This window comes from Rhinoderma darwinii, chromosome 5, assembly GCF_050947455.1.
Source record: "Rhinoderma darwinii isolate aRhiDar2 chromosome 5, aRhiDar2.hap1, whole genome shotgun sequence".
Taxonomy (NCBI): domain Eukaryota; kingdom Metazoa; phylum Chordata; class Amphibia; order Anura; family Rhinodermatidae; genus Rhinoderma; species Rhinoderma darwinii.
In genome coordinates, this window is record NC_134691.1 from 107,423,429 (window position 1) to 107,437,569 (window position 14,141).

The 14,141-nt window shown below is 41.4% G+C and overlaps 1 protein-coding gene across 5 annotated transcripts in view; it reads right to left on the bottom strand.

The window, feature by feature from the left end:
- The window catches only part of METTL4 (methyltransferase 4, N6-adenosine), a 191,465-nt gene extending 178,629 nt beyond the window's left edge, over positions 1-12,836 (bottom strand). For all 5 annotated transcript variants that reach the window (XM_075828357.1, XM_075828358.1, XM_075828356.1 and 2 more), the window contains exon 1: positions 12,414-12,836. In XM_075828357.1, the coding sequence (XP_075684472.1) occupies positions 12,414-12,686 (273 nt within the window). In that variant the 5' untranslated portion in view covers positions 12,687-12,836. The remainder of the gene's footprint in view (positions 1-12,413) is intronic.
- Between the last annotated feature and the right edge of the window lie 1,305 nt (positions 12,837-14,141).

The window sequence follows — 14,141 nt, forward strand, 5'->3', positions numbered from 1 at the left end:
ACTGACAGATCTAATACATTGCACTACGTAGGTAGTGCAATGTATTAGAAAAAAAACAATCTGACAGTTGGACCTTCAAGTCCCCTAGTGGGACTAAAGTAAAGTGTAAAAAAAAAAGTGAAAAAAAAGTTGTAAAAAATATAATAAAAGTTTTAAGTACTAAAATAAAGACACAATCTCCCTTTTTCCCTTATCAAGTCCTTTATTATTGAAAAAAAGAAATAAACCATACATATTTGGTATCGCCGCGACCGTAACAGCCTAAACTAAAATATTATGTTATTTATTCCACGCGGTGAACGCCGTAAAAAAACACGTAAAAAATAATGCCAGAATTTCTGTTTTTTTGTCACTTTGCCCTACAAATATTGGAATAAAAAGTGATCAAAAAGTCGCATGTATCCAAAAATGGTGCCCATAAAAACTATAGCTCGTCTCGCAAAAAACAAGCACTCATACAGCTCCGTAGACAAAAAAATTCAAAAGTTATGGTTCTCTCAACATGGCGACAGAAAAAATACATTCCTTTTACAAAAGTAATCTTATTGTGCAAAAAGTTGTAAAACATAAAAAAGTGCTATAAATTAGGTATCGCCAGAATCGTACGGACCCGCAGAATAAAGTTAACATGTCATTTATAACGCATTGTGAACGCTGTATAAAAAAACCCTAAAAAACTAAGGCAGAATTGCAGTTTTTTGGTCACCTTGCCTCTCAAAAAATAGGATAAAAAGTTATCAAAAAGTTGCATATACCCCAAAACGGTACCAATAATAACTACAGCTCATCCTGCAAAAAAAAAAAAAAAACAGCCCTCATACCACTACATCTATGAAAAAATAGAATTAGTTAAGGCTTCCATAAGTCAGGAAATAAAAAATATGCAGTTGTGCAGATCAGAGGGGAACATTTTGTCTGTTTCAAGAGGCGATTTATCGGGGCCCTAAAATTAGGGAACCAGGAAGGCGGGGCCCAAACATAACTGCTAGAAGCGAGGTTGCCCGTATTATACCAGGACAACACTTCCTAGCAAAATTCCTCAAACTGCAAAGGTGCGGCGTGTGGACCAAAAGAGGATAATTAAAGACACCGTTTATCAGTGCGAAACCGGTCTGTACAGAAAGGATTGCTTCACAGCGGAACACACATCTATGGATTATTTTATTGTTTACCCCATTATTATACCCCCTGACTACGCCCCTGATGTACTCTGCCCAGCTTACATATGCCCCACATTATAAACTGAAACACAAGTAAAACTCCAAACAAAACTACCACCAAGCATATCCCATGCTCCAAAAGCCAAATGGCGCTCCCACCCATCTGAGCCCTACAGTGTGCCCAAACAGCCGTTTACTTCCACATATATGGCACCGCCATAGCCTGGAGAATCCTTTTAACAATTTTTGGGATGTGCGTCTCCAGTGGCATAAGCTGGGCACGACATATTTGCCAATGAATTGGCAATTCTGGGGAAAAATTTAAATTTTTACTTTGCACCATACGCAGCGCATTTATTGATGGAAAAGACCTGTGGGGTGAAAATGCTCACTACATCCCTTAATAAATGCCTTGAGGAGTGTAGTTTCTAAAATGGGGTCACTTCTGGGGGGTTTCTTTTATTATTTTCCATCTGAGCCTCTGCAATTGTGAACCAATTCTGTGTAAATCGCCAAATTAGGCCTCAATTTCGCATGGTATTCTCTCACTCCTGAGACTTGTCAAGCGGTCTGGTTATTGTGGCACAAGCTGGGTCCACATATTGGCATATCTATTGAAAAATCCAATTTTTACTCTGCAATAATCGAGTGCACACTAATTTATGCAAAACACCTGCGGGGTTACCACGCTCCCCACTCCCCTAGGTGAATACTTTGAGGGGTGTAGTTTCCAAAATGGGGGTCACTTTTGGGGGGGTTTCCACAGTTTGTCGTACAGGGGTTTTGCAAATGCTACATAGTGACCAGAAACCAATCCAGCAAAATCTGTAGTCCTGCCGTGTGCCCAAAAATTAGTTTATAACCACATATGGGGTATTGACGTACTCGGGAGAAATTGCTTAACAAATGTTGAGGTTCTTTTTCTGCTTTATTTTTTGAGAAAATGAAAAATTTTGCACTAAAGCTATGTCTTATTGGAAAAAAAATTTAATTTTTATTTTCACTGCCCAATTCAAATAAAATCTATGAAACAGCTGTGGGGTCAAAATGCTCACTACACCCCTAGATTAATTCCTCAAGGGGTGTAGCACCACAAATGGAATACCTTTTGCGTAGTTTCCACTGTACTGGTACGTTAGGGGCTTTGCAAAAGCGACATGGTGTCAAGAAACCAATCCAGCAAAATATGTGCTCCAAAAGCCAAATGCCGCTCCTTCTCTTCTGATCCATGCCGTGTGCCCAAACAGCAGTTTATGACCACATATGGGGTATTGCCGTACTCAGGAGAAGTTGCTTTACAAATGTTGTGGTTCTTTTTTTTCCTTTATTTGTTGAGAAAATGAAAAATTTTAAGCTAAAGCTACATCTTATTGAAGAAAAAGGATTGTTTTTATTTTCACTGCACAATTCTAATAAATTCTATGAGAAACACCAGTGGGGTCAAAATGATCACTACACCCGTAGATGAATTCTTCAAGGGGTGTAGTTTTCAAAATGGGGTCACTTTTTGGGCGTTTTCATTGTTTTGTCCCCTCAGGGGCTCTGCAAATGTGACATGGCCTCCGCAAACCATTCCTGCTAAATTTGAGCTCCAAAAGCCAAATGGCGCTCTTTCCCTTCTAAGCCCTGCCGTGTGTCCAAACAGCCGTTTATGACCACATGTGGGGTATTGTTTTACTCGGGAGAAATTGCTCTACAAATGTTGTGGTGCTTTTTCTCCTTTAGTCCTTTTGGAAATTAAAAAAAAGTATCTAAACCTACATTTTATTTGAAAGAACGTAGATTTTCATTTTCAAGGCCTACTTCCAAAAATTTCTGCAAAAAAAATGTTCAGTCAAAATGCTTACTATACCCCTAAATAAATTCCTCGAGGGGTTTAGTTTCCCAAATTGGGTCACTTTTGGGGGGTTTCCACTGTTTTGGTACCAAAAGAGCTCTTCAAAGCTGACATGGTGCCTAAAATATATTCTAATAGAAAGGAGTGTCCAAAATCCACTAGGTGCACCTTTACTTCTGAGGCCTGTGTTTCAGTCCATAAGCACACTAGAGCCACATGTGGGATATTTCCTAAAACTGCAGAACATGGGCAATAAATATTGATTTGCCTTTCTCTGGTAAAACTTTGTGTTACAAAAAAAATGGATTAAAAATTAATCTGCAACAACAAAAAATGAAATTTGCAAATTTCACCTCTAGTTTGGTTTCATTACTGTGAAACGTCTAAAGGTTTGAGAAACTTTCGAAAATGCTGTTTTCAATACTTTGAGGGGCGGAGTTTTTAAAATGGGGTGAATTTTTGAAGGTTTCTAATATGTAAGGCACGAAAAGCCACTTCACAACTGAACTGGCCCCTGTAGAAATAGCCTTTTGAAATTTTCTTCAAAATGTGAGAAATTTCTGCTAAAGTTCTAAGCCTCGTAACATCCTCGAAAATTAAAAGGATGTTCAAAAAAACGATGCCAATCTAAAGTAGACATGTGGGGGATGTTAATTAGCGACTATTATGTGCGGTATAACTGCCTGTCTTACAAGCAGATACATTTAAATTTAGAAAAATGCTAATTTTTGAAATTTTTCGCTAAAATTTGGTGTTTTTCCACATTTAAATACTGAATGTATCGAGCAAATTTTGCCAGTAACAAAGTCCAAAGTGTCACAAGAAAACAATCTCAGAATCGCTTTGACAGGTAAAAGCATTCTGAAGTTATTACCACATAAAGGGAAGCATGTCAGATTTGAAAAATGAGGCTCTGTCAGGAAGGTCAAAAGTGGCTAAAGAGGGAAGGGGTTAACCCCTTCAGGACTGAGCCTGTTTTGGCCTTCAGGACGAAGCCGATTTCTCAAATCTGACATGTGTCCCTTTATGTGGTTATAACTCCGGAATGCTTTTACCTATCCAAGTGATTCTGAGATTGTTTTCTCGTGACATATTGTACTTTATGTTAGGGAAAAAATTTGGTCGATAAATTCAATATTTATTTGTAAAAAAAACACCAAGATTTAGAGGAAAATTAGCAAAAATTAGCATTTTTCTAAATTTAAATGTATTTGCTTGTAAGACAGATAGTAATACCGCACAAAATACTTACTAGTTTATATTTCCCATATGTCTACTTTATGTCTGCATCGTTTTTTGAATATTATTTTATTTTTCTAGGACGTTACAAGGCATAGAACTTTAGCAGCAATTTCTCATATTTTCAAGAAAATTTCAAAAGCCTATTTTTTCAGGGACAAGTTCTGAAGTGGCTTTGAGTGCCTTATATATTAGAAAGTCCCCATAAATCACCCCATTTTGAAAACGGCACCCCTCAAAGTATTCAAAACAGCATTCAGAAAGTGTTTTTAACCCTTTAGGCGTTTCACAGGAATTAAAGCAAAGTAGATGTGAAATTTACAAATTTCCTTTTTTTTTTTCCGAAAATTCATTTGTAATACATTTTTTCTGTACCACAGAAGGTTTTACCCAAGAAATGCAACTCAATATTTATTGCCCAGATTCTGCAGTTTTTAGAAATATCCCACATGTGGTTCAAGTGCGGTAATGGACTGAAACACAGGCCTCAGAAGCAAAAGGAGCACCTAGTGGATTTTGGGGCCTCCTTTTTCTAGAATATATTTTAGGCACCATGTCAGTTTTGAATAGGTCTTGTGGTACCAAAACAGTAAAGACCCCCCAAAAGTGACCCCATTTTGGAAACTATACCCCTCAAGGAATTTATCAATGGGTATAGCTAGCATTTTGAACCCACAGTTTTTTTGCTAAATTTATTCGAATTAGTATGTGAAGATGAAAATCTACTTTTGTGAAAAAACGTAGAAATTTTAAATTTTTACAAGGAATAAAAGTAGAAAAACACCCCAACATATGTAAAGCAATTTCTTCCGATTATAGTAATACCCCATATGTGGTAATAAACTGTTGTTTGGACACACAGCAGGCTTCAGAAGAGAAGGAGCACCAGTTGGATTTTGGATTTCTGATTTTGCTGGAATAGTTTTCAGTGCCGTGTCGCGTTTGCAATGCACTGGAGGGATGAAAACAGTGGAAACCCCCCAAAAGTGACCCCATTTTGGAATTTACACCCCTCAAGGAATTTTTCTAGGGGCTAAGTTAGCATTTTGACCCCACAGTTGTTTTGCTGAATTCATTGGAATTAGTCTGTAAAGGTAAAAATCTACTTTTTTTCTGTAAGAACTTAGACATTTTTAATTTTTACAAGGAATAAAAGGAGAAAAAGCACCCCAACATTTGTAAAACAATTTCTCCTGATTACGTAAATACCCCATATGTGGTAATAAACTGCTGTTTGGACCCACACCGGGGCTTAGAATGGAAGGAGCGCTATTTGGCTTTTGGAGCTCAAATTTAGCTGGAATAGTTTTTGGGTGTCATGTCGAATTTGCAAAGCCACTGAGAGAGCGAAACAGTGGAAGCCCCCCAAAAGTAACTCCTTTTGGGAAACTACACCACTTAAGGAATCTATCTAGGGGTATAGTGAGCATTTAGGCCCCACACGTCTTTTGCAGAATTTATTAGAATTAGGCCGTGAAAATTAATATCAACATTATTTCCACTAAAATGTTGAATTTTTTTCAATTTCACAAAGGATAAAGGAGAAAATGCACCCCAACATTTGTAAAGCAATTTCTCCCGAGTACGGCTATACCGCACGTGGTCATAAATGTTTTTTTCATTAGAAAGTAATTAACCCCTTCTGAACTGATCCATGTTTTGCATTTTTCTTTTTTGTTTTTCCTCCCCGCCACAACTTTTTTATTTTTCCGTTAATAGAGTGGTGTGAGGACTTATTTTTTGCGGGACGAGCTGTAGTTTTTATTGGTATCACTTTTTGGTACATAAGACATTTGAGCACTTTTTATTACATTTTTTAGTAGAGCCAAGATGACCAAAAAAACTGCGATTTTGCAGTTTAAAATTCTTTATTTTTCACGGCGTTCACCGTGCGAGTTCAATAATGGTATATTGTAATAGCTTGGACTTTTACGGACGAAGCGACACCAATTTTGTGTATTTTTTTACATTACTTTAGAGAAAAAATGTGAAAAGGGGTTTTTTTTGGACTTTAAATATTTATTTTATTTTTTCCACTAATAATAACTATTTACTTTTGTTTTTACATATTGTATTAGTCCCCCTAGGAGACTTGAAGCACCGATCGTTAGATCACTGGTAGAATACACTGCAATACTAATGTATTGCGGTATATTGTCATTTTTACAGGCTCCTGTAACAGCGTGATCGCGGTTTCTGTCCGTTAGTCCCGGGTATCAGCTGTAATACACAGCTGACACCCGCAGCGTATGGGGCGGGCTCAGCGCGTGAGACGCTCCATATATCACCCCCCACACACCACGACATGCTATTAAGTCATGGTGCACGAAGGGTTTAATGCGCAGCGGATGGTGCAGAGTGAAAATTAAAATTTTCCACTGATGTGCCATTTTAGTGCACTATATGTTGTGCCCAGTTTGTGCCACAAATACCTCATAAAATATTAACCGGGTTATCCCGGGTATGGCGATGCCATATCGGTGGACGTAAACGGCTGTTTAGGCACGATGTAGGGCTCAGAAAGGAGGGAGCGGCATTTGGCTTTTGGAGCACAGATTTAGCTTGGCAGTTGTTCTGTTTGGCGTTTTGCTGGCATTTCAGTTTATAATGTGGGGGCATATGTAGGCTGGGCAGAGTACATCAGGGCATAATAAGAGGGTATAATAATGGGGTAAATAAATAATAATCCGCAGATCTGTGGCCGGTGTCGCACTGATAAATGGTGCCCAATCTTATCCGCTTTTGGAACGCTCTGCACATTTTGCATCGCCGTAATCTGTTAGCTGTAACTTTTTTTTATTTTTTCACCACTGGAGCGGTGTGAGGGCTTATTTGTTGCGGGACAATCTGTAATTTTCATTGGTACCATTTTGGGATACATGCGATTTTGTTGATCACTTTTTATTCCATTTTTCAGCAAGCCAGGTGACCAAAAACCATCAATTCTAACAAAGATTTTTATTTATTTTTTACGGCGTTTACCCTGGGCTATAAATGACCATTTTACTTTATTCTGCGGGTCGATACGATTACGGCGATACCATATGTATATAGGTTTTTTTATGTTTTGCAGCGTTTGCGCAATAAAATCACATTTAGAAAATAAATAATCTTTTGTGTCACCATATTCTGAGAGCCGTAACTTTTTTATTTTTCAGTCAAAAAAGCTGTGTAAGGGCTTGTTTTTTGCGGGACGGGTTGTAGTTTGTATCGGTACTATTTTGGCATACATGTGACTTTTTGATCACTTTTTATTGTATATTTTGGGAGGTGTTGACCAAAAAATAGTGATTCATTGTTTTTCGTTTATTTTTTTTGCAGTGTTCACCGTGCGGGAAAAATAATATTATAGTTTTATAGTTGGGGTCGTTACGAACGCGGCGATACCCAATATGTGTACTTTTTTTTACGTGTTCATTTTTTTCCTATAATAAAAGACTTCTTATAGAAAAATAAAGCAGTTCTTGTTTATGTCACTTATAACTTTTATTTTTACACTTTTTTAAAAACATTTTTATTCTTTTTTTTTTACTTTTTTCACTTGTCCCACTAGGGGACACTTAGACTTGCAGCTTTGATTGCTGCTAGAGTACATTACACTACCTACGTAGTGTAATGTATTCTAACTGTCATTGTGACGTAACGGTCACACTGACAGGAAGCCTACGACGACCAGCCTCCGGCTGGTCCTCATAGGCTTCTGTACATGGCAGCCCGGAAGCCATTTTCTGGCGTCCGGTTGCAATCGCCAGCCCCCGTGATTTCACGTGGGGGCTGCCGATCGGGGCTAAAATCCTTCGATGTGGCGATCGGAATCGACCGCCGCATCGAAGGGGTTAACTGCCTAAATCAGCGGCAATGGGCCGCTGATCGGCAACGGGGAATGCAGGGCAGACACCCTGCAGTTAACCGCCGCTGCGGTGAAGCGCCGCACGGCGGTTAACTGTCAAAGCACAGGCGTAACTGCACGTCAAGGTGCGCGAACTTACTGCACACATTGACGTGCAGTTACGTCAAGGTGTGGGAAGGGGTTAAAGGGCACGTATATTATTATTATTGTTTTTTAAATAATTTATAGGGCAGACAGTTTCAAGAAATATTGCTAAATACTCTATTAACCAATTCAGCTTCAAACTGTTCCTGAACTGCTGCCCCTATCCTCTGAGCTACTGGCTGCAACTAGAGAAAATCCGTCTTCAGCACCGTACACACTGACTGCAGCTAGTCTGTGTGGGGAATAGGGCTGAGCAATTAATCGGGAAAAAAAACAAAAATCTAATTCACCACAGATAACAGAGGTCATCTTGCGCTAACCGTTTTTTTCTGGTTTCAACTGCATCTGCGTCCGTAGGATGCAGATACAGTTCAGTCCTACAGTATACAAGCGGAACGTCAGTTTCCTGCTCTACTGTTCACTGTATAACGCCTAGCCGTTTACGACTGCAGACAGGCGTGATGACGTCACTGCCTCGCGCCTGTCTGTTCTGAGCCGTAAGTGGGTCAGCATGAATGTATGCAGAGACCATACATATTATCCCCATCATCCCTGTATTCATGGGCTGAGCGTGTGCCATGCTGAGCGGGTGTAGGTCGTATGTTACCGTCGACACTTCACTGCAACAAGCGGAATCAAAGATCACTTTGAATATGCCCATTTAACCCCTTAGATGCTGCAGTCAATAGCAACTGCGGCATCTAAGCTCCAACAGCACATCGCCCCGCTCCACGGTGACATGATCGTGAGGTGTTGATGGTTATCAGGGCAGCCTTGTCTGCAATCTTTGTGCTCCTATGAAGCCCTGCCGGGCTGTAATACATTAGTAATAAAAAAGATTGAATGTACAAAAAAAAACATTATTTTTCCCTAAAGTATTGATAAAAAACAAAATAATACAACTGGTATCGCTGCATCTGTAGAAGTGTGAACTATTACAATATAGCAGTATCTAACCTGCAAGGTGAACACTGTAAAAAAAAAATTAAAAAAAATAAAAATTTTTAAAAAAATGCCAGAATTTCTGTATTTTGGTCACCTTCGTTTACCCAAAAAATTGGTTCCCATAGACGGCAGTAAGGAAGAATGGGTGGGGGGGGGGGGGGGGTTGAGCGCTTCTGTGTTTTTGTTTTAGGGATCCGTGGGGGTCTCAGTGCTCGAACCCCCACCGATCAAAACTTCTGACATGTCACTATGACATGTCAGAAGTTTTCTTAAAGTTTAATTACCCTTTAAACAGGGGTCTCAAACTCGGCCGGGTAAGTGAGCCACTTATAGAAAAAAAAATGGGACGTTGACGAGCCGCATTACTTTCAAATTTGATACAATACAAAATTATTGTTAATCACTTCGTTATTTGAACTACTATAACACTATATTACTATAATAATACCGCTAGGTTTAAAATGTGTGAGATTTCTCCACGTGCTTATTTCAACAATCCAGTTTTCCAGCTGGGTTCACACAGAGTTTTTTGCAGGTGGAAATTCTGCCTCAAAATTCCGTTTGGAAGTTTGAGGCAGATTTTCCTCTCCCTGCACGCCGATTTTCGGGGCGTTTTTCACCCGTGGCCATTGAGCGCCGCAGGCATAAAACTCAGCGAACTACGCTTTCTCTGCCTCCCATTGATGTCAATGGGAGGTCAGAGGCGTAAACGCCCGAAGATAGGGCATGTCCCTTCTTTCTCCCGCGAGACTGTTTTACCGCTCGCGGGAAAAAGACACCTCCGTCTCCCATTGAAATCAACGGGAGGCATTTTCGGGCTGTTTTTGACAAGTTTTGCGGCGCGGTATCCGTGTAAAAAAAACTCAGTGTGAACCCAGCCTGAGTGTCTCTAAATGCAGTCCAGCGGCTCAGTTGGCAGTGTTTGGCAGACACATGTCAACATTGGGCAGCCCCTTTTTAGATAATGCAACACACCCACTTGTAGATAATGCCACAGTGCCCTCTGTAGATACTGCCACACACCCACTTGTAGATAATGCCACAGTGCCCTTCCGCAGACGCTGCCACACACACCGCAAGTAGATAGCTCCATTGGGGCTCCCTCTAGGAGTGGAATCCCCAGCCAGAGTGTTGCCGACGTTTTGGCTGGGGATTCCTCTGCCGTTGGAGCTCCTGACTTCACTGTCCATACAAAGTGACATCAGGGGATCCTCCTGGACCAGAATGTGATATCAGGGGCAACCCCAGAGCCAAAATCCCGGAGCAGAGCTCTAGTATAAGCTCTGCGCCAGAACTCTGGGGAAGCCACTGACATCAGTGTCCATATATGGACAGTAATGTCAGGGGCTTGCCCAGAGCTGGAGTCCCAGAGCAGAGCCACTTCAAGCACTCGACCTGGGATTCCAGCTCTGCTCCTGACATCACTGTCCATATATGGACAGCGATGTCTGGGGCAACCCCAGAGCTGGAGTCCCGGGCAGAGCGCTAGTAGGCTCTTCCTGGGACTCCAGCTGTGCTCCTGACATCACTGGGACTCATGCTCTGGGGAAGCCCCTGACATCACTGTCGATGTACGGACAGCGATGTCAGAGGCCTCCCCAGAGTCCCGGAGCAGAGCCTATACTAGCGCTCTGCACGGGACTACGGCTCTGGGGAAGCCCCAGACATCGCTGTCCATATGTGGACAGCGATGTCTCCACAGAGTCCCGGAGCAGAGCCTATACTAGCGCTCTGATTGGGACTCCGCTCTGGGGAAGCCCCAGACATCACTGTCCATATGTTTACAGTGATGTCAGGGAATTCCACAGAGTCCCGGAGCAGAGCCTGCACTAGTAGCTCTGTGTCCCGCGGGACGCAGATGACAGCCCCACGGGCCGTGTGCTCGAGACCCCTGCTTTAAGGCCTCTTTCACATGGAAAAATGTGTCAGTATTTGTAAGACAAAACCAGGAGTGGGTCCAACACATGGAAGAAGTACAAATCTTTCCATTATATTTTTTCTCTATGTTCCACTCCTGATTTTGCCTCACAAATACCAATGCAAAATACGGACCAAAATACTGCCGTGTGAAAGTGGCCTACTTGTTTTTGTTTTTTCGTGTCGTCTTTTGGAAACTGATAGATCCTATTTTACTTCTACTTCCATTTTGCTGGTGGTTAAGGATGGGGCACCACTGCAACTTATCTCAAGCCATGTATTGGTATGTGATCTCGCGTGAGATTACACTGAAAAATTGCATAAAATAAGTACAATTCAGTGTTATTATAGCTAAAATGCAAAAAAATTCAAGTTTCTTTTGGATCTGATTTTAACATATTACCATTACAATAGCAGTAATACTGCGAAGTAATTATCCGGATTTGCAGATGGAAAATCCACAGCGGAATACAGTAGTAGCAAAGTGGATGCGAGTTGAATAAATTTCATCCTCATGCTGCGGAGAATTCGAATTGTGGTGCAGATTTTTAAATCCACGTCAATTCCTGCAATGGTTTTTTTTTGTGGATTTTTCCCATTGAATTCAATGGGGGAAGTCAAAATCCACAACAAATCCCAATTGTGAATTTAAAAAAAAACAAAACACTATACTCACCTTCCAAATCACCTGCTGCCTCCTGGGTAACGGTACATGGCAACCAATGATGTGTTGTGTAGATACGTGACCGCTGCATGGTGTAGACACATCATCACTGGAGGCCAGGATGCAGAGAACGGCCGGGGGCCAGGCTAGGGTTACCAAGGGGGCGGCAAAAAATTGTTAGGCGAGTATATGGATTATTTATTTTTAGCCACTCCACAGTGGCAAATCCGCACCATTTGATACGGAAATCTGGTTTGTGCGCATTTACCCTTAGAGGGAGAAAAAAAATCATATGCAATTTAAAAAAAAATAAAAGTTGATTAGATGTGGTATTGTGTTATGAACTGCTGCAAACACATTAGTGTGATATTTATGCCCCTTTGTAGAAAGTAGTAAAGGACGTGAAGCAGTTGCCCATAGGAACCAGATTCCTGCTCTCATTTTTCAGAGACCCCTGGTGTTTGATGTGTTGCTATGGACTCTACCTTTCTTTTACACTATTTTTTTATGTCACCCATTGACTTGAATGTATATTCCATTTTTCACTTGACGAGCACCGTTACTATATTGGTGCCCGATATACTACAGACATCTATTGGTGCCCGACATACTAAAGACAGCTGCAAGAAGCAGTATGTAATGGGGCGAGGACTGTACCTTTCTGGCACTTGTGCGCCGGGAGGTGGCGCTGTTGCCTTGGCTGTCTCTCTCTGGAGCGCAGGTTTCAGTTGGTGCCGGGGAAGGCTGCAGAGTGAAGTAGGGTTTATGTCGTCTGAAGAAGTCATCTCTTAACCTATAGTACGATTTAATGGCGGGCTCCCTCTGCAGCCGCGAGGGAAAACCGAGCCCCACTCCGGCACGATACCACTTGTTGACAAGAGCTAATTCATCCAGCAGCCAGCCTGCAGCGCTCTCACACACCACCGCCATGTGTGCATATAACTGTACCACTATGTGAAACGCATGAAGTGTCCCCCGAACGCTATAAATATGAAGGAAACGCGTGCGATTACTGCCCTGTGAACAACATGACCGCCGTATGAGCTTTTGAACAAATTTCTTCCTGTCTGCAGCTTATTTTCACCCCCCACGCGCAGACGCAGTATCTTTCTACTGAAGCAGAACTGTGCACTGCGCCACCTGTCGGGGGAACGTAGAACTACAAGACCTATGGCTCACGGAAATTGAACACTAGAGGGGATTTTCAGATGGTGCACATTTTCGCGATAATAAACCGCGATTTGACCACACCATCTGAATATAGTCACTCTGGGTTTTCACGTTGGGAAGACACTGCGTCTTTCATTGTTTAAGGGTATGTTCACACGCTAAAGTAAAAATAGCTGTAAAATACCGAGCTGTTTTCAAGGGAAAACAGCCTCCGATTTTCAGCCGTTTTTAAAGCATCAAATGTTTTAATGCGTTTTTTGGAGCTGTTTTTCTATTGGCACAATGAAAATCAACTCCAAAAACGTCTCAAGAAGTGACACGCTACTTCTTTTTATGGGGCGGGTTTTTTTACAAGCCGTTTTTTAAAACAAAACGCAGTTTTTTTCTCATTGAATTCAATGGGCAGATGTTTATAGGCGTTCAGCTTCTGTTTTTTCTGCCCCGAAATACGCCTGAAAACACAGCGTGTAAACATACCCTCAATGCGCGCAGTTTTACTGCAGTTTAGGGTATGTTCACACGCTGAGCCAAAAACGTCTGAAAATACGGAGCTGTTTTCAAGGGAAAACAGCACCTGATTTTCAGACGTTTTTTGAGCAACTCACGTTTTTCGCGCCGTTTATTCGGCCGTTTTTGGAGCTGTTTTCAATAGAGTCTATGAGAAAACGGCTCCAAAAACGTCCCAAGAAGTGTCCTGCACTTCTTTTGACGAGGCTGTAATTTTACGCGTCGTCTTTTGACAGCTGTCAAACGACGATGCGTAAATTACAGTACGTCGGCAAACCCATTCAAATGAATGGGCAGATGTTTGCCGACGTATTAGAGCCGTATTTTCAGGCATAAATTGAGGCATAATACGCCTCGTTTACATCTGAAAATAGGTCGTGTGAACCCAGCCTAAGATGCGTAGCTGCTTCGCCATTAAGGGTATGTTCACACGGGTTATTTTCAGCCGTTTTTGGGGCCGAAAAATAGCCATAAAATCGGAATCAGAATGCCTCCAAACATCTGGCCGTTGATTTCAATAGGAAAAATGGCGTTCTGTTCCGACGGGCCGTTTTTTTACGCGGCCGTTTTGAAAAACGGCCGGGTAAAAAAACGTCTGCGAAAAAATGAGTGCATGTCACTTCTTGAGCCGTTTTTGGAGTCGTTTTCATTGACTAGAAAAACAGGTCCAAGAACGGTCGTGAAAAACGCGAGTTGCTAAAACAACGG